This window comes from Lissotriton vulgaris, chromosome 7, assembly GCF_964263255.1.
Source record: "Lissotriton vulgaris chromosome 7, aLisVul1.2, whole genome shotgun sequence".
In the NCBI taxonomy this organism is placed as follows: domain Eukaryota; kingdom Metazoa; phylum Chordata; class Amphibia; order Caudata; family Salamandridae; genus Lissotriton; species Lissotriton vulgaris.
Genome location: NC_141695.1, coordinates 1,313,380,448 through 1,313,400,584, shown reverse-complemented (window position 1 = coordinate 1,313,400,584; position 20,137 = coordinate 1,313,380,448). Strand labels below are relative to the sequence as shown.

The window sequence follows — 20,137 nt, the reverse complement described above, 5'->3', positions numbered from 1 at the left end:
TATGGAAGCATGAATATGTGGACTTGTTCAAGCTGTTGCACATGAAGATTCAGGCCAAGGAGGGTTCTAAGGAGGAGGAATGGAAGTTGACGAGGCGGCCTAGGGTGCCAGTAAATATGGAGAATTGGACGTCAGCGTTTTTGATTCACACAAGCATTTATTGCGAGAAGCATCTGGATAGGGCGATAGCTCTGTTTAAGTATATGCACATTATCATGAAAGCCCAGATGCATTTTGGCTGGTTTGCATGACTCAGTTATGATGAGGAGTTCAGGGCTAGGATTAGCGTTAACGCAGATAAGGCTTGGGGGGGAGGTGGATCAGGAACTCTGGGTGCAGTGGATATTCTCCATGCAATCGGTGGGATCTGCGTATACGGCCAGTGGCCTCCCGGTCGCATACAGATCGTTTCAGTTGTGTCCCACCCAGTCTGGGGCGGGAGGGCAGAGAGCTCCTGCTGGATTGGGAATTCAGGCTACTTACACTGGGGTGACTGGCCATCCGCCCAAGCCCTCAGGGGCTACCACAGGGGCCTGTTGGAACTTTAATAAGGTGTAACGAGGTGGGGGCGCCTACCTCGAATGACTGGTGGATCCCTCGCCCTGCTGACCATCCCCCGACTCCTTCTTTTCAGTCAGGACGATGGGACGAAGAACAACGCGATCCGGAAGACGACGACAACAACAGCGGCGCCTTTAACTGGGCGTTCTCCACGGAGGAGGAGGACACTCCCACGAAGAACGTCAGAGCGACCGGATTGGTGAAAGGCCGGGAAGTGACGTTCGTTGGGTGTGCAAGCACCCCGGAGGAAGAGAGACAGGCGGAAGCAAGAGGAACGGAGGACGGAGTAAGCATGGGCGAATTTTGCGGATCTCGCGTTCGCGGATTTTGCTGATTTGCGAACTCGCAATCCGCAAAATCCGCGAATTCTCGCGAATTTGCAGATTTTTTTTTTATGTTCGCACGGGTTTCTGCAAGTTCGCGAGGGTTTTGTACAATTTCGCAAATTGCGAAATTGTACAAAATGCGTGCGAACTTGCAGCAACCCGTGCGAACACAATAATATGAAGAGAAAGAAGCTCCTGGTCACAGGAACAGCACGGGGATTGCGCTCATGAAAGTCAAGGATGCAAAGGCCTCTACCCAGCATCACAGCTGATTTTCCACAGTAGATTTGGGAAGAGGCACACCTGTCCCGCCTCGAAGACGCTCATGATTGTTTTTGGGCTAATGAATGAGTCACTGATTTTGAGCATCAACTAGTTCGAGCGACCATGTGCGTGTTACTATGCAATCGCCCCGAAGGGCGCAGGGGTCCCTTGAGTGAGCTGTCCATCATAGTGGGTGAATGGCGGGAAGACGGTGCAAACCGCGAGTGTGTGGGCTGGGCCAAACGGGCAGGGCTACCATGTGAGTTCACACATGCTTTTAGTGTGTATAAAAGGTCAGAGAAAGATCAGTTCAGCAGATGAAGAGAAATAAGCTCCTGGTCACAGAAACAGCACGGGTATTGCGCTCGTGAAAGTCACGGATGCAAAAGCCTTTATCCAGCATCACAGCTGATTTTCCACGGTAGATTGTGAAGAAGTCACAGGAAGGGCATGGTAAATATTTTAGGATGGCGCCGGCAAGTTGCCAGCGCCATCCTAAAATAGTTACTAAATTAGCTTCAACAGGAAGCTCTAATAGATAAAATCGAGCACCTGCTTTATTTTATCTATTAGAGCTTCCTGTTGAAGCTAACTTAGTAACTATTTTAGGATGCCGCTGGCAGCTTGCCGGCGCCATCCTAAAATAGTTACAACAGGCCTTCAACTTTTGCCCCCGGAAAAATCCGCCGCTCGCGGATTTGCGAATTCTCGGTAAATTCGCGGGAGTTCGCGGATTGCGAATTTACCGAAAATTCGCAAAATCCGCAAGCGGAACGGATTTTCCGCTCATACTTAGGACGGAGGCGAAACCGAAGAGAACATGGAGAAAGCCAGCCCGGAGGAACATCGCGGAGGAGACGGAGAGGCAGAAGTTGGAGGGAAGCCAGGAGGCCAACGACTCTGCGGACCGCCGTGCCACGCTCCCGAGGGAGGAGTGTGGCTGTCACTGGTACGGCAGCGTTGGGCAGCTTGGTTGGGGAGGTGTAGCGAAAGCGTGTGAATAGAGCCAAAATTCCCTGTTCGTTCCTACCCTGTGTTGTTCTCCTGCCCCCCCTCAGTTCCCCCCTTTCCTACCCTCACCCTACCTTTTTGTTACCCCACCCCACTGGCACCTCAAGCACTGTAAATATCCGAAAGCACGATACACTGGGTTTCCCTCACTTACCCCGGACCCCCTGGTGCAACCCCATAGAGGACTGGACACTAACGGCTCCCTTTCTGTTGGTTTCTTACATGCACCCGAGCCTGAGACAGCGGAAAGAACACCCTTTACAGGAGACACCTGGGAGAACAAGCGTTCATCACCCGTTTAAAGGAAAGAGAAAACCACCGCCAAGGACCCCAGCGTGTTCGCCCGAGAGAGACTAACACTTAGAAACAGAAAGACGTTAATGTCTAAACCTGCTAGAGCCATAAAAATAAAACCGTCTTTAACCCCATTGCTTGGTGTCACGGTCGTCCCTACTCCCACGCCCACACTGGTGTCAGAAGTGGGATCTGCCCCTTCAGAAACGACCATGGCCATGGAACAAGTAATCCAGACCCTCATAGACGGGCAACAAAAGTTAGAATGGGCGATCAGCCAGCAGATCAACACTGCAGATGCCGACAGAGAACTATTCAGAACCTCCATGACTCAGCAGATGGACAATCTCCACAAAGTCGTACAGGCCCCTAGTGCAACAATACCGAGACTAGGCGGACCACACCCCTCAGGAGTGGCCCTGCAGAAATACGTGACAGGGGATGATCCTGACGCATTTCTATTGAATTTTGAACGGGCAGCTAGGGCTTGTGGGTGGCCTGAGGACAAATGGCCATTCTTCCTTGCTCCCTTGTTGACAGGAGAGGCCCAGGCTGCCTATCAGGTGGCCAACCATTCTGGTACTACCTCTTATATCGACATCAAAGCGGTGATACTAGATCATTTGGGAATAGATGCGGAGGCATACAGACTTCGTTTCCGAAAAGAAAAAGGTATTACTGGTGAGAAACCCAAAACCATGTACCTACGAATTAAGATGGCCGCCGAGAAGATGCTAAGACCTGACACACGCACCAAGGAGGATATCATGACCAGCATTATCCTGGAACAGTTCATGGATGTTTTGCCCTATGGAACCCAAAGATGGTTGAGACAACATCCAGGACTGACGGCAGCGCAAGCCATTGAAATGGCCTCGAATTACAACAGGGCGGCTCCCAGGACTTTTACATGGGATACAGACAAGAACAGCAAGCCAGTACCGACTGCTTCCAAACAGGATAAAGAGAAAAAGAAACCGATCCCCGAGCCACTCAAACCCCGACCATATCGACCAGAAGGACCCCCCATTATGAAGGGTCCACAATGCTATGAGTGTGGAGAATGGGGGCATATAGCCAGAATGTGCCCCCACCGAAGAACCACCGAGGAGCCCATGGAAGTTGGCTACATCCCTAAAGCCGTGATGTACACCGCCTAAATGGGACCTTCCTTCTATGTAAGGGTACGGGTAAATTGCAAACCAGTAAAAGCCCTTCTTGATTCCGGGTGTAGGCAATCTGTCATTCAGGGGAAACTGCTGCGTCCTGACCAGGCAGGCCATGATGGTACCGTGCACATCAGGTGTGTACGCGGCGACGTTAAAACATACCCACTAGCACGCATAACCATACACCCGATAGGCAGAGAGCCATGCTTAGTGAAGGTGGGGGTGGTGGAGTCCTTACCTGAAGAACTTATACTAGGAGTAGACAACCCCGATTTCCTGTCCCTTTTTAAGAGGGAACTTAAAGACCTCCCGGCAGGGGCATACCTGTCAGTCGAACCATGGGTATTAGATAGGGGTTTCAAATTTGCCCAATCCAATGACCCTTCCCTACTTAATGCTTGGGAAGCAGCTCACATTGCGCAAAACACCCCTACCCAGGGGTACCCCAGGTTCAAGATAGTGAACAAATTGTTGTATAGAGAAGGGAAAGCAGGAGATCCGTCTCAGCTAGTGGTACCAAAAGACTTCAGGGAGCAGATACTTTTCTACGCCCACACCCACCTTACAGCAGGACACAGTGGGGCCGAGAAAATGACCCAGAATATAGTACGGCTAGTTTTTTGGCCTGGGATTTATAAGGAGGCGGAGATGTACTGCAAACAATGCGAAGTGTGTCAAAAAAAGAATCTGACACGTCCGTCTGCGGTTCCCCTACAACCCCTACCAATCATAGGCAACCCATGGGATAGGGTAGGAATGGATCTCATCGGTCCACTACCTCGGACCTCCAGAGGACACACATACGCCCTTGTGGTGGTTGATTACAACACCATGTTCCCGGAGGCCTTCGCCCTCAGAGCCCCGACTACCAAGAATGTAGCGGAAAAGCTGGTAGAGCTGTTTTCCAGGGTGGGGTTTCCGAGGGAGATCCTAACGGATCAGGGAACCCCCTTTGTTTCTAGGATGATGGTAGAGGTATGTAAGTTGCTGGACCTCCGCCACATCAGAACGTCCGCCTACCATCCCCAAACGGACGGCCTCGTAGAGAGGTACAATCGGACGTTAAAGGCCACACTAAAGAAATTGTTGAGCGCAGAAAATAAGGACTGGGCTAGGATGTTACCCCTAGCCCTATATGTAGTGAGAGCCCAAGTGCAGAGCAGTTTAGGGTTTTCACCATTCGAGCTCCTCTATGGAAGGCAACCAAGATCTCTCCTTGAAATCACAAGAGAAGCCTGGGAAAAGGAGGAGGCAGCGGAACAAAGAAGTCTCCTAGAATACACCCAACAGTTGAGGTCTAGACTGGGGAAGCTCAGGGATTTGGCTTACTCGAACCTAGAGGAAACCCAACGGAGCCAAAAACAGTACTACGACAAGGGCAAGAAGTGAAGGACCCTAGATGTAGGGGATTGGGCCCTAGTACTTCTTCCATCTTCATCACAAAAGTTCAAAAGTGAATGGAAGGGGCCCTATAAAGTTATAGACTCCTTTGGGAGAATGACCTACCAACTGCAAATGTCTCCTACACGGAGGCAGACCTTCCACATTAACCTCCTCAAACGGTGGATAGGACAACCTCCTCGGTCCACCCATCTGGTGTTGCCATCCAGCAACAATACATCCACCTTGGTGGATCTTCCTGTAAATACAGAGCTGACTGATTTAGCAAGAAAGGAGTTGTTCAAAGCCCTGACCCCTTTCTCCGCGATTTTTTCAGACACCCCGGGGTGTACCCATTTGGCAGAGCACCAGATCAAAACCAAGGAAGGTCAAGTGGTAAAACAGAGGGCATACCGGATACCAGCAGCAAAAAGGGTCGATGTGAGGAAGGAGGTACATGACATGTTAAGATTGAGGGTGATAAGACCTTCCAGGAGTAACTGGGCATCGCCCATAGTCATGGTCCCGAAGCCCGACGGGTCTACCCGTTTTTGTATGGACTTCCGCGCCTTGAATGCAATTTCATCCTTCGATGCTTTCCCCATACCCAGGGTGGACGAATTGATTGAACGGATCGGGGAGGCCCGTTACATCACTACCCTTGACCTTACCAAGGGTTATTGGCAGGTCCCACTGAGGGAGGAGGACCGGCACAAAACCGCCTTTGCCACAGAGGATGGACTCTTTGAGTTTAATGTACTCCCTTTTGGACTCCACGGAGTCCCGGCAACATTTCAAAGACTAATGAACAAGGTACTAGCACCCCATACCCAATATAGTTCGGTATATCTGGACGATATAGTCATTTTCAGTACCACCTGGGAGGACCACCTAGAACATCTGACCAATGTCTTGAGGGCTTTACAAGAAGCAGGGTTGCATGTGAATGCTAAAAAATCACGAGCTGCGTTCCCGAAAGTGAAGTACTTGGGGTTCATGCTTGGTGAGGGAGTGATAGCCCCACAAGAGGAGAAAATCAAGGCCATCACCCAGACTCCCTTTCCATCAACCAAAAGGGAACTGCGAGCGTTTCTAGGCCTAATCGGTTACTATAGACGCTTCGTTAAGGATTTTGCTGACCTATCCAGCCCCCTTACTGATCTACTCCAAAAGAATGTCAAAAACGCCCTTCCGATGCCTCCCTCCGAAAAGGCCCAAGTCGCCTTTCAGGCACTAAAGACTGCAATCACAAAGAGTCCGGTCCTCATACCACCTAACTTCGACAAGACATTTTCCCTAGCTACTGATGCCTCAGACAGTGGTATCAGTGCAGTGTTGTCCCAGAAAGGAGAGGATGGTGTTGAACACCCTATCCTATACGTGAGTAGGAAACTCCACCCGAGGGAACGTAAATACCCCACGGTGGAGAAAGAATGCCTGGCCATTCGTTGGGCAGTAGACAAACTACGTTACTACTTGGAGGGTAAGGCCTTCGTGCTCTTCTCGGATCATGCCCCATTGCAATGGATGCAGAAAAACAGGTCTCAGAATGCGAGGATCTTGAGGTGGTTCCTATTTCTGCAACCGTTCTCTTTCACAGTGGTACACAGGAAAGGAAGGGACAATGGGAACGCAGACTTCCTTTCCAGGATGCCTATTCGCCCCGAACGGGCGAATCCAGGGGGGGAGGAGTGTAACGAGGTGGGGGCGTCTACCTCGAATGACTGGTGGAACCCTCGCCCTGCTGACCATCCCCCGACTCCTTCTTTTCAGTCAGGACGATGGGACGAAGAATAACGCGATCCGGAAGACGACGACAACAACAGCGGCGCCTTTAACTGGGCGTTCTCCACAGAGGAGGAGGACACTCCCACGAAGGACGTCAGAGCGACCGGATTGGTGAAAGGCCGGGAAGTGACGTTCGTTGGGTGTGCAAGCACCCCGGAGGAAGAGAGACAGGCGGAAGCAAGAGGAACGGAGGACGGAGGCGAAACCGAAGAGAACGTGGAGAAAGCCAGCCCGGAGGAACATCGCGGAGGAGACGGAGAGGCGGAAGTTGGAGGGAAGCCAGGAGGCCAACGACCCTGCGGACCACCGTGCCACGTTCCCGAGGGAGGAGTGTGGCTGTCACAGGTACGGCGGCATTGGGCAGCTTGGTTGGGGAGGCGTAGCGAAAGCGTGTGAATAGAGCCAAAATTTCCTGTTCGTTCCTACCCTGTGTTGTTCTCCTGCCCCCCCTCAGTTCCCCCCTTCCCTACCCTCACCCTACCTTTTTGTTACCCCACCCCACTGGCACCTCAAGCACTGTAAATATCCGAAAGCACGATACACTGGGTTTCCCTCACTAACCCCGGACCCCCTGGTGCAACCCCATAGAGGACTGGACACTAACGCCTCCCTTTCTGTTGGTTTCTTACATGCACCCGAGCCTGAGGCAGCGGAAAGGACACCCTTTACAGGAGACACCTGGGAGAACAAGCGTTCATCACCCATTTAAAGGAAAGAGAAAACCACCGCCACGGACCCCAGCGTGTTCGCCCGAGATAGACTAACACTTAGAAACAGAAAGACGTTGATGTCTAAACCTGCTAGAGCCATAAAAATAAAACCGTCTTTAACCCCATTGCTTGGTGTCACGGTCGTCCCTACTCCCACGCCCACATAAGGGTTTCTGCACACGACACCCTTGCAAATTTAGGCATGAGTGTTCCAAGTGTGGTGGACGTCACCCTGTCACGCAATGTGCACTCTGGCCAAGCCCTCTGAGCAGTGGCGGATTACTAAAGGATGTGAGCAGGCTGGTCCAAAGGGCCCCTACACCGGTTGATGTGGAGGCCATGAGTCCATAGCTCTCTCGATACCCTGATAGAGAGGCAAAGTTGAAGATCCATTGGGGGTTTAATGAGGGATTTTGGGTTGGTTATCAGGGTCCTCATGAGCAGAGATGGGCGGAGAACTTAAGGTCAGTGAAGGAATTGCCAGGGGGTGGTGGCAGCAAAGTTGTAGAAAGAAGTTTTTGAAGGCAGGATTGTGGGCCAGTCCCAGACCTCATTATCTCACCTTTGTGGGTGGTACCCAAGAAAGAGCAGTGGGGGTTTTTGGCTGATTTATCATTTGTCCTGGCCGGAGTTCAGTGAAAGATTTCAGGGTGTTGTATGGTTCGGTAGACGATGCCATCGGTCTGGTGTGGGTGTGGTCGGGGGCAGAATTTGTAAAATGTGACATCAAAATGTGGCATCAAATCTGCGTTTCGCCTTCTTCCCATTCATCCTGCAGATTTCTCCCTGCTGGGGATGCAGTTTGACGGGGCCATTTTTGTTGACAGGGTCTTGCCTATGGGTTGTGAAATTTTCTGTACTTTATTTGAGAAGTTCAGTTCATTTCTGCAATGGGTCTTTACGGACATGAGTGGGCATCGGCTGGTGTCTCACTATCTCAATGATTTTTGTTTGTTGGGCGGGGGTAGACGGGGAGTGTGAGGAGGCCCTTATGCAGTTCCAGAGTTTGGCCCAGGATTTTGGAGTTCCTTTGGCACCTGAAAAGACAGCCGGGCCAAGTTGCTGTTTGACGTTTTTGGGTATTGAACTGGATTTAGTTGCATGATAAGCACGTTTGCCAGACCAGAAAGTAACTGAGATGCAGGCGTTTCTGCTGCATGTGATTGGGGAGAGGAAGATTGATCTGAGGATGGTGCAACGCCTCCTGTGGTTGCTGAATTTTGCATGCAGAGTTTTGAGGGCTGGGAGGACTTTTTGCAGACGCCTCGGCAGGGCCATGTCAGGGGCGGTGCTCCCTCATCACAGAGTCAGGGTCACATTGGGGGTCCGGTTGGATCTGCAGGTGTGGCACAGTTTCTTGTCTGACTTCAATGGTGTATCACTGGATTTTATGCATGATAAAATGGTGTGGCAGGTGCAACTCTATTCTGACGATGCAGGTGCAGCCGGTTTCGGGATTTTCTGGGGCGGAAGATGGTGCGCGGAACAGTGGCCAGCCCATTGGCTGAGACAGGGCAGGAGCATTGCTTTTCTTGATTTTTTCCCATTGCTTGTGGCACTGAAGGTGTGGGGTCTGAAGTTTCAGAACAGGTCGATTTTGTTTCACGTGGACAACAGGACAGTGGTCGAATTGGTGAACAATCAGAAGGCGAGAGACCTGCGAGTGCTGCTCTTACTGCGAACTTTCATGGTGTTATGTTTGCGATTTAATGTGCCGTTTTGCGCACAACATGTCCCAGGTGCAAGCAATGACATTGTGGATGCATTGTCTCATTCGCAGTGGCAGCGTTTCAGGAGGCTGGCACTGGGAGCGGAAGCTTGCGGGACTAAGGTGCCGGAGGGTATCTGGGCCTGGGGGGAGTGAGAGTAGTGGGCCTGGTGGAAAAATCTATAGCATACTTAACGAGTCTCTCTTATAGGTTGGCGTGGTCTGAATTCAGTGCCTTTTTGGGCTGGAACATTGAGACATGGTGTATGCCCAGGCACAACTGTGAGCAGGGAGTTGTTCGATATGTTCTGGATTGCATGGATAGGGGTCTGTCGGTCACACACTGAATTGACCGGCTGTCCTGCGAGCATTTCGCCGTCGGTGGGATAGGTGTCTACGGGCCCATAGCCAGATCATACAGGTAAGGTGCGCTGCATTGCGGCGATCACTCCCACGGGCATCGGCTGCCGATCGCAATGAGGTTTTCCCGTCGGTGACCGCTTGCCTGGTGTGTTTGATACGGGCTCTACTACGATCGTACCCTGCACCTCTATATATATATATTTTTTTAATAAACCATTACCGGTAGTGTTCTTTACTTTCTACAGGTGACCATCACCTAGCTCTGGCCCCACGAGGACAGTACGAGGGTGCCCCCAAACAGAGACCGCGGGTAAGAATGTTTTTACAAACCCGCCCGGGTTGACAGGGTTTCTTACAATTGTTACTAACACAAACCTTTCCAGTACGGTTGTCAGCTTAGAATTTCTTAGCTCTCCATCAATTTTTGTAATCCTTCGGTGGTGTTTCTGCCGACATTGATCGTGCATTACCCAAACACGAGTGATAAACTGCATGACACACACGTATAATTTAGCGTGGTGTAGCGTTCCATATGTGTAAATAGATGAGGCATTCTCTATGTTTAACGGCATGTGGCACTTGCAGTATGAGTTTGCCCCCCCTCCTCCCCCCTCACTTCACATGCAATCCTCCTCTCCATGAGCATTACCACCTCACAGGGGTTATGAATACCTTAACCATAACTCTGCTTGCATGTTACACTTACATGTATACGTAGATACCTCACAGACATATTATTGACTGTTCCCATCTCTCCTTTGTTCCTTTTAGGGTGGGACTCTACGTAGGATTTGTTCTCACGACACGTTTCAGGTCGTATATTCGATTCTCTCAATATTGGGGGAGTCGTAACTAGTTGATGAGCTTTTAGGTCCTGATGAATTGCCCGAGTGGCATGAAACATGTCGACCACACCACAATTGAGGGTTGAATGAGGCCATATCATCCTAACTGTTGTGCCTCAGTACCCCTCATTTACACTAATTTTAATAAGGCAGTGAGCCATGTTATTAAAGTTTTCTTAAATGGACTTTACTGACCTCTTTTAACCTCACTCACGCTCACTACTACACTTATTTTTGTCCTTTTCCTTTCTGGCCCCTCACACACATGCACCCATTGGCTAAGGAATAAAAGAACTCCGCCAAAGTGTAGCACCTCGGCTACCCGACAGGCATTGCACCGCCAGCCTGCCGTAGGAGCAGGAAGCCAATGATGACACGGTACGATCATCGGGTGGGATGGCAACAGTCGTCCAACCTTTGCATTGTGTGAGGCATCCTTAATTCCGTCCAGGGATCACCATACTCCCTGTTATACTCGCTCACAGAGAGATAGGATTGCTTTAGCTACTTAAGTCCACCTTTTGTGGGGAACTCTGTACACCCTTTTGTTGATCTCCCAATTTTTTGTCTTTACCATGGGATTTAAGAAATTACTCATGTGGGGCTGCTGCTCGAGGAGCCCCTTCTCTTTCGCGATGATGGAGTGTACCGTTCGTACATGGGGAATTAATACTATTTGATGGAGATGAGGGATGCCATCAGTAAGTTGTGGATTGAGTCAATCTGGTGCCAAAGGGGTGGAGAACGAAAGGTGCACTGGAACTGGGTGGGGCAGGTAACCACCCTCTGGGGGTTTCCTGGTTGGCAGTACTTGGGAGGGGTGGGGAGTCCATAATGGGCATAATCACCCTTCCGGGGAGGGGGATACAGGTGCAGGATGGGGGTGTGGCAGGCAGGAGTGAGACGGCTGTAGATGCTGGGGGAGGTTGAAAGAGAAGTGAGGAAGTGAATGGTATAAGTGAAGAGGTTGTGGGATGAATTGGGAGTGAGTAACTTGAGTATGGGAGTGGATGATGGATGAGAGACATGGGATTGGGAACTGTTAACTGTTTATTGGTGTTATATTTAAAGTTGGTTGTCAACCCTGTCCTAATAAATGGCCTTTTACTCTAAACTAACAGTGTGGAGTGGTTACTGCGTGATGCGGCCCCCAGGGGAAGTGAGGTCGGCAGACCAGTCTTCCCCTGGCAAGTTTGCTTGAGAGGGACAGGGTGTTAGGTAGTGTAGGGGTGGGCTTAGGTGGTGGGGTCATAGGCTCGCTGGTAAAAGGGGGGCAGGGAAGGAAGTTCTTCCTCTTCCTGTCCCCAGCGCCTCAGGGAATAGGTCGGAAAAGTTTTGACCACCCTCCCACCCTACAGGTTTTAGGAGTGGGAAAAGGGTTTTTTGACTTTACAGAAGCGTGCCAGTTTAGGACGGGTTGAAGGGGGTGTTTGCAGTACTTGGGAGGGGTGGGGAGTCCATGACGGGCATAATCACCCTTTTGGGGAGGGGGATACAGGTGCAGGATGGGGGTGCGGCAGGTAGGAGTGTTATGGCTGCAGATGCTGGAGGTGGTTGAAGCAGAAGTGACGAAGTGAATGGTATAAGTGAAGAGATCGTGGGGTGAATTGGGAGTGAGTAACTGGAGTAAGAGAGTGGATGTTGGATGAAAGACATGAGGTTGGGGATTGTTAACTGTTTATTGGTGTTATGTTTAAAGTTGGTTGTCAACCCTGTCCTAATAAATGGCCTTTTACACTAAACTAACAGTGTGGTTATTGCGCAAACCTAAAGATTTTCACACTCTCTTCTGCTCTCACATGTCCCTGTGAGCTGTTGGTCCAGGCAAAACTTTCAAACAATGCTACAATATTGAACTAACTTGAAAGAAACCCTGCTTAGGTGAAGAAAAGTAAAAGGTTCAAGAAATGAAATATGTTTACAATGTGAACCACTGTCATAGATGTTCATTTGACACATTAGCAGCACATTTGAAAGAAGATCATGCATTTTTAGAAACTGAACGTGCAACAGAAGCGAGGGTCTTGGAATGTCTTGCCTCTTTACTAGAACTAACTCAATGGTAGAAATATATTTTACAGACGTACTCGAATAATGAGTTGAAGTTCCATAGTAAATGATGAAGTCTCATATGGCTCTTGGCCTTAGTGCCCTATACCAACTTTGCATTGAAAACTGTACCATTCAAATGGAACCTTGGGTTTCTTTTGGACCATGGGAGGCACACTATTATGAGAATTTTTGATACAAGGTCATGTGGGATTATTTCACTCAGCCAGCCGGCTTCCCGAGCTGCGCTTCATCGCCTTTGAAAGTAATGATACTGAAGGATGTTCCTTCCCCAAATGAACAAAGAAACAAGAATGATAGCAAGGCTTAATTTGATTAATACTAATAATAGTAATAATAATGAATATTAATTAGAGGACAAAGAGCAGGAAGCCATACTACAAGTAAAGGAATACAACTTGGTTTACAAGTACTATTTAGTATCATGAAGAAGTAATTTACGAGCTGGCTTTTTCCAAATGTGGGCACAGCATGGTGTGTGTTTTCAGGCTTATAAATTCCGCTGCTGCTTGGTCGCTTGTCCGGCCGGTATAGTTAAGGTTCAAATGCAGTGGTTACTTTGTAAACATTTAGGTGCCAAGGCTCTTGCAGGAAGGCTACGGCAACGAAAAACGATCTATTGTTGCTGCCAATGACAGTCCCAGCACAACTACTAACCCTCGCACTTTTGCAGGTGTTGCCATTCATACTATTCCATGCCGTTAGTCTTTAAGAACGGCTTGTGTGGCAGTTATTAATCACCTTAATCTATATTGAATTAATGACCAGCTGTTGTTTTGATCATCCCTATTATGCTCACCTGCTCTGCCAAGGGGCAGGCTGTCATAAGTGGGGGTGATGACAATTAAGTTCCGGTGCTGAGCACCGGAAACCACCGGCACAAATTAACCATTAGTTCCGATATTTCATTTGTCACAGGAGAATGGCCCTTGATGGGCTCATTATAACTTGGCTATATTTATTCAGTAGGGATAAACATTTCAAAACAAATAGCGTGCACTTTGAGAATACCAGTGGTAAGGGGGTCACATCTCTAGCTGATAAGAAATCATTAAGCCAGTGATTCGATTAGTTAGATGTTAGGCTTAGTTGGTTCTTCCTGCTTGCGAATTGTAATTATGGTGATCCTCAAATTTGGCCTGTGTGAACTTTGATGAGATTGTGTCCTCGGTCAGGCGGCTTTCCCATCTGCTTACCTGGTCCCTCAACTATTTTATAGTCAGTGGCAGCTGGCATCTAAGGGGAGAGGAGGCAGTCATGCACACAACAATATTAATATTAAACAGATGGGGGCCTAGTCACTAACTGGAGGGAGAGGTGTGGCGCAGGGGCCAGGTCCGGCCGACTCCGGAGCACGAGGCTCTCGGTTCAATCCCCGGCGCTCGTGGCAGCTCAACCCATCACCATGTGACTCCCGGCAATGAATTGCTTAAGTTTCCCTACAGCCCCTGCCATAAATCAGTATAAGATCAGATGTGCAATTTCCTGTTAACATGCACATTTTCATTTACTGACCAATTATCATATGCTTATGATTAGTTTACAGGACTAATCATTGTAAAAAATCACTGAGCACATTCTAGTTTGGAACATCAATGGTGAGTGCTGATGAGAAGGCTCTAAGCCATTTGAATTGATAAGTGCTATCTGGTGATGAGTAATAACATTTGGCCCTTACGCCAATTCTAGACAACATGGGGTACGTTTTTCACAACTAAGCAGACGACACACAAGTGGTCAACTTGCTGACATCTGAACCCATTTTTTTCTGCCCAAAAAATGGAAAAGATATTTAACCAAAATTTGAGAATTATCAGAGGTAGAAATCAACATAGCCTGAGTTTATCCAAAGCCGAGTTCCTTTCCTTAACATGGGGTCTAAATTTTAGAGTTTATCCAAGTAACGCTTTATTATAAACCGAATGTCACTCTGTGCATTCGGTCCTCTAACTCTTAACTCAACCCCTTAAGGAAGGTCAGCATTCACTGATGCCAGATAATCAATTTAATGTTTCCTGAGCTGTTATATTTACTATATTGGATTATGTGATGCCCCGTTGAAGGGGGCCTTCATAAGGAATATCAGCATCGTTCTAAAGCTGTGACGCAACACAACTTTCAGCACTGGCTAAACCACAGCAGTATACCATACCACCTTCAAATGAAGGGGGTAAGAGACTTTTCTGCGGTGGCCAGCTAATTATGGACCTCTGTAACAAATGATTTTTAGAATGTCCAATGGGTCACGATAGGTTTAAAACTTTAACAACGCATTTAGTTGTGGAACTCTCACTGGTGGTGGTTGGGCTGGTGCATAGGCACTCTGGAAGGGAGTATACAGCTCTCTATAATAACAGACTATTAGGCATAATACACATATATATGTGATAATAAGCACTGTTAGGAGAGGGGTTTTGTTAATGTCAGGGTGCATCAGAATTCAGTTTCATTGGGTCATGTTCGAGCCCTTGCTCAATGTGCTGTCCCACAGGTCAATTCCAGAAATATGCTCAGTCCTTTCCTTGTATGAGGTCTGGTCAATCATGAACACAGATGGCAACAACTCTTAACAAGGGGTCTACCGAACTCTGGGGGAAAGCAATGCTTAGTCAACGAGGTCCATGATGCTACTCACCAAATAGCCAGTGTCTAACCCAGGGTGGTGTGGAGTGCAAAAAAACGATGGATTTAGGCCCAGATCCTTGTACTTGGGTGAATGTATGACATTGTTCTACATTCTGTCCATCAACTGTGTTTTTTGCAATTTTCATCCCGAGTGTGCTGGGTATGCTCAGACGTGAGTCCCAGGCTCTCCACACCATTGGAGTCAAGCTATCCAGGCTGATGAAGGCTGATAGCCAGAAACCGGTCCTTGGTTGCTTGATTCCGGTCTGGGAAAGACATGGCTTGGTAGTTCGGACTGGACTGTTCCCATGAGGCACAGGGTCAGAGCTGATTTGCATATAGCCAGTGTCTAACCCAGGGTGGTGTGGAGTGCAAAAAAACGATGGATTTAGGCCCAGAACCTTGTACTGGGGTGAATGTATGACATTGTTCTACATTCTGTCCATCAACTGTGTTTTTTGCAATTTTCCCCCCAAGTGTGCTGGGTATACTCAGACGTGAGTCCCAGGCTCTCCACACCACTGGAGTCAAGCTATCCAGGCTGATGAAGGCTGATAGCCAGAAACCGGTCCTTGGTTGCTTGATTCCGGTCTGGGAAAGACATGGCTTGGTAGTTCGGACTGGACTGTTCCCATGGGACACAGGGTCAGAGCTGATTTGCATATAGCCAGTGTCTAACCCAGGGTGGTGTGGAGTGCAAAAAAACGATGGATTTAGGCCGAGATCCCTGTACTGGGGTGAATGTATGACATTGTTCTACATTCTGTCCATCAACTGTGTTTTTTGCAACCTCTTTTGCATGAGACAACAATGTCCCACATAGGCAGCAAAAAGGATGAGATAGTGATAAAACAGAGGCTTGAATCAGCTATAAGTGTGTCTTAACATGAAGTGGATACAATGGATGCACATTAGTAATGACATGTATTCTATCTCCTACCAGGTTTCCATTGGGTCACATGGCTTAAGCCAGTGCATGGATGCTGGGTCAATTTTTCGTGTGTTGCGCAGATGCAACTTGCCCAGAACCAGCTCAGCAGACAGGAAATAAGTGAGTCTTTAGTTCAGCTGGGGCAGCATGAGGCATTCACTGCTTGGGTGATCTAAGCCAGTTCTTAAAGAAGGTTGCAGGCAAGGGGCTACAGGCACCTGCAGTTATCAGTCATCATATAAGTTGCAAAGATTGGCAATGTTGAAAGGAAAATATTTTTCAGAACTTTAGGAGGGAAACATCATGATTGGCTTACAGATTTCCGGTCTTGCCCATTGTGGGTTTCCATGTCATCCTAGGAGGCAGTCTGGAGGCTAGACTGGATTGCTGTAAGCCTGGATGAATTAAATTACTCAGGCATCTTGAACAAGAAACAGTTGCTTTAATTGTATTGCCAAAGACAATTCCTTGTGGTTGGCTCACAGTGAGTTGTTCTTCACATGGATAGGTTCATTTGTCAATCCATGGCAACAAATGGTCTGTGAAGAATTTGGTGGCATTTTTATTTATGGCATTGCTCACGATACAAAGCAACGGAATATGGGAGGCAGCTTCTTAATACTTCACAGTTAAAAATGATCCCCCATGGGTGCAACAAGGGGGACACATTGCCCCCCAAGATGGAGTGCATCTCTCAGACAGGGGCCACGTTGTTTTTGTGGAGAATCTTGTAGCACTGGAAATTAAAACTGTATCTCAAGACTGATTCACCGGTTTTGGGGGAGGCCTGGCCGGTCAGGGAACCACCCAAGCCTGTGGTGGGGAAGGAGTCATGTTTGGTCACAAAACAGGTGGACAACCTTGACATCAGTAACTGAAGTGCAGGCGAATTCTGAATTAGGAAGGCTTTGGCTTAAAACCAGGCTGGGGTTGCCGTGGTGGTGTAGAGTATGGTTGGGACTCCCGCTACAGCGATTGTCCCTTGTATCTCATGGTACTCCATTACATGGCCCCGGAGGATGTCAGGGGTGGCGTCTGCGCCAGGGGTCCAAGGTATGGCCCAATTGCCCAGGCCCATCCCCATTGGTTGCCAGGGGGGATACCTTTCTTGGGTTAGCTCTGGCATCGTTATGGTGGGGATCCAGTTTTCATTCTCGCCCACGCTCTTTCTTGTCTTGAGGGGGGAGGTGAGTTTGCCTTGTGATATGCAACTTGCGGTTTGGGGACCACAGTCCCAAATCATTTGGAATAATCAATGTCATGGTGGCTGGGGGTGGACAGCCATGACTCCTTTTGAGGATCTGTTGCTAGGAAAGGACATGTATTAGTTCCCCTTCACAGTTTCTTGATGTACACATTGTCAAGTCAAAGTCAAAAAGTTTTATTTGCTTTGGTACTCAGCTGAGGACCACAAATTTAAAACAGTTTACAAAATATATGCAGATTCAATACAATTTTAAAAAGGATTTTAAAAATTTATAGAAATTATAGCAAACCCATTCGTCAGTCGGTCGTTTACATAATGCTAGTAAATTATTAACTGTTGTAATATTGCATTTCTGGTATATCGGCTTAAGATATCTTGCACGTGCTTTAACTACGGTTGCATGAGGACAAACAAATAAAATATGCACAATATCTTGATCACCGCCAAAACAGAGTTTACAGATGGGGGAATCTCCCGGGGACCATTTAGATGTAACAGTGGAGACTGGGAGAATGCCTAGGCGCAACATAGTTATGGACCTTCTTGCTCCATGTGAAAGGGAGAGCCCCAGGTATGGCCGTAATTGCATTGTAAATGTCATGTGAAAGCTTGGATATTTAAATAATGTTGTTGATATAAAATGTTGTGTTTATGTTGATTTTTTAAATACAGCCTGAGAATGGTATATTCTCTAACGCAGTGATGGTGTCTGCGTGTCAATTCCCTTTTGAGGGGAGGGATGATTTGGGTAGGTCTCAGGCCAGCCCCCCACCTGTTACAACTGCTTCAAGCAGGCATAAGGTTTTGACGCAGTGGCGTCCTAAAAGTCACGCAGTGAAATCTTGTAGATTTCACTGCATCCCTTTTACGAGGCTTTCCTGTGTGGGAATGCCAACCCTGCATACATTATACCTGACGCAGGTATAATGTCATGCAGGGCATCTCCCTAGGTGTGTCACATTGTAAATTTGCAGAATTTTCTACACCGCTGTTACGTCACAAAAGTGACGCAACGGCAGCGCAAAAGTGCTGCAAGGGGCTTCTAAATCTGCCCCAATGTATTATGGGGCAGATTAACAGGCCCCCTGCACCACCAGAACGTTGCTTTTTGTGACATACTGGTGGCATATTTTACTGCTGCATATTTACAAGGACAGGAAAAACCACCCTACGTGGCTTTTCCTGTCCTTGTAAATATGGCTCCTTTACACGCAGCATTTTGTGTAAAAGGGGCATTCTATGGGTGTTGCTGTCGGTGTTCCCACACAACACCCATGTAACCAGACACATTTCGATATTTACGAGGGAGGTGCAACGAGGAGAAATGTTTTAATTTCTCCTCGTTTTTTCCTCTTTCAACAGCACACATTGAAAAGGAAAATGCCTGTAGTGATTCAATTGACTGTAGTGATTGTTTTTGTGCAGGAAGGTGCCCCTTCCTGCACAAAAACAATCTCCCCACGACGCAGGCATCCTTGCACCATGGTGCAAGGATGCCTACGACGGCGCATGGCAGCAGTTTGTGCACCAGCACATGGGGAAGCACAGAGATGCAACATGCTGTTGTAAATATGTTGCATCCCTGTGCTTTCTAAATGACTCAGTGCGGCGCAGGCAAATTTTCTTGTAAATATGCTCCTGTGTATCTAAATGTTTTTCAGTTTAGTGAACCTGTGGTTATTAATATCTCCTAGCCTTTTAATGCTGTAGCACAAAGTGTTAACTGTTGAGCTATTACATAAAGCAATCATGCTGTACTCTATGTTGCTCTCAAAATATTTCATAGTCTTCAATCCATCAGGGATAAACCTGCTCCTCAGCATTTCACAAATCCTCCAAAACTAATGCACTGTTTAGAATGCAATTAACACTCCTCTGAGTAATCATTGCCCTGAGGTGCACGGTGGGTGGAGTTGGAGGCTTACATTAGTATGGCGGACCGAGTCCTCCGTGTGCTATCACTCACAGTGTGAGCAAAACGCCTGCACTCTGATCTACCTAAAGGTTTGTATCTTCTCTGATGTGTGTGGTGCACTCACTGCATTCAAAAGTGTTCTGTGAAGTTTAAACAAAAAGCTCTGCCCCAGGAGTGCCCATCATTATATTGCAGACTCACCTCTCGGCTGGGAAATGTTTTGGGTGGTCGTCTGCGGGGGTGGTACTGCGCTGCTGATCTGCGGCGATGGCATCGTGCTGCTGGTCTGCGGGGGTGGCACTGCGCTGCTGGTTGGCTGGGATGGGTCGTTTATCACTATTGGTACTACGGGTACGTATTGTCTGATCCAGTCCTCGTAGACACTCACGCGGGTGTACACACCGGGATAGTTACGCCGGGCACATCCATGTCCCCAGCTCACGATTCCCGCTAGGACCCACGTGCTTCCGAACTTGCACACCAAAGGCCCTCCCGAGTCACCCTGCAATGCAAACAAAAACATTACATTTTCTTAACTGTTTATTAATTAGTAGGCCCTAATCTAGAGGGGGTCATTGTAAATTACCGGCATAATAAACTCATTGTATTCGAGGTACTTTCTGGACCATGTAAAAAGCTGGCAAATTCCTTTCAGGTCCGTTTGCCATTGCATCGCTTAAAAGGCAATCAGGATACTCAGAAAGTTCGCACGAAAAGAACAATGAACTCGACGTACCATGAATTGATACCAAAGTGTAGAGTTTTTATAACTTTGATCCAGCTATCATTACTTAACGAAGCCAATATAATACCAGGACAATTTAAGAGCCGCGAGGGATATCGAGACCCATATAACCTAGTTTATATGAGTGAAATTAAAATATGAAATTAAAATGTCATTATATAATATATGTATATGTATGTATTTATAATCTTTTATAGCGCGTATCTGTCACCCCACGGGTATCCT

At 48.0% G+C, this 20,137-nt stretch overlaps 1 protein-coding gene across 8 annotated transcripts in view; it reads right to left on the bottom strand.

Annotated features, from left to right (window-relative positions):
* LOC147703579 (transmembrane protease serine 9-like) overlaps positions 1–20,137 on the bottom strand; it is a 913,140-nt gene that overhangs the window by 219,762 nt on the left and 673,241 nt on the right. For all 8 annotated transcript variants that reach the window (XM_086931927.1, XM_086931929.1, XM_086931933.1 and 5 more), the window contains one exon: positions 19,369–19,669. In XM_086931927.1, coding sequence (XP_086788053.1) covers positions 19,369–19,669 — 301 coding nt within the window. The remainder of the gene's footprint in view (positions 1–19,368; positions 19,670–20,137) is intronic.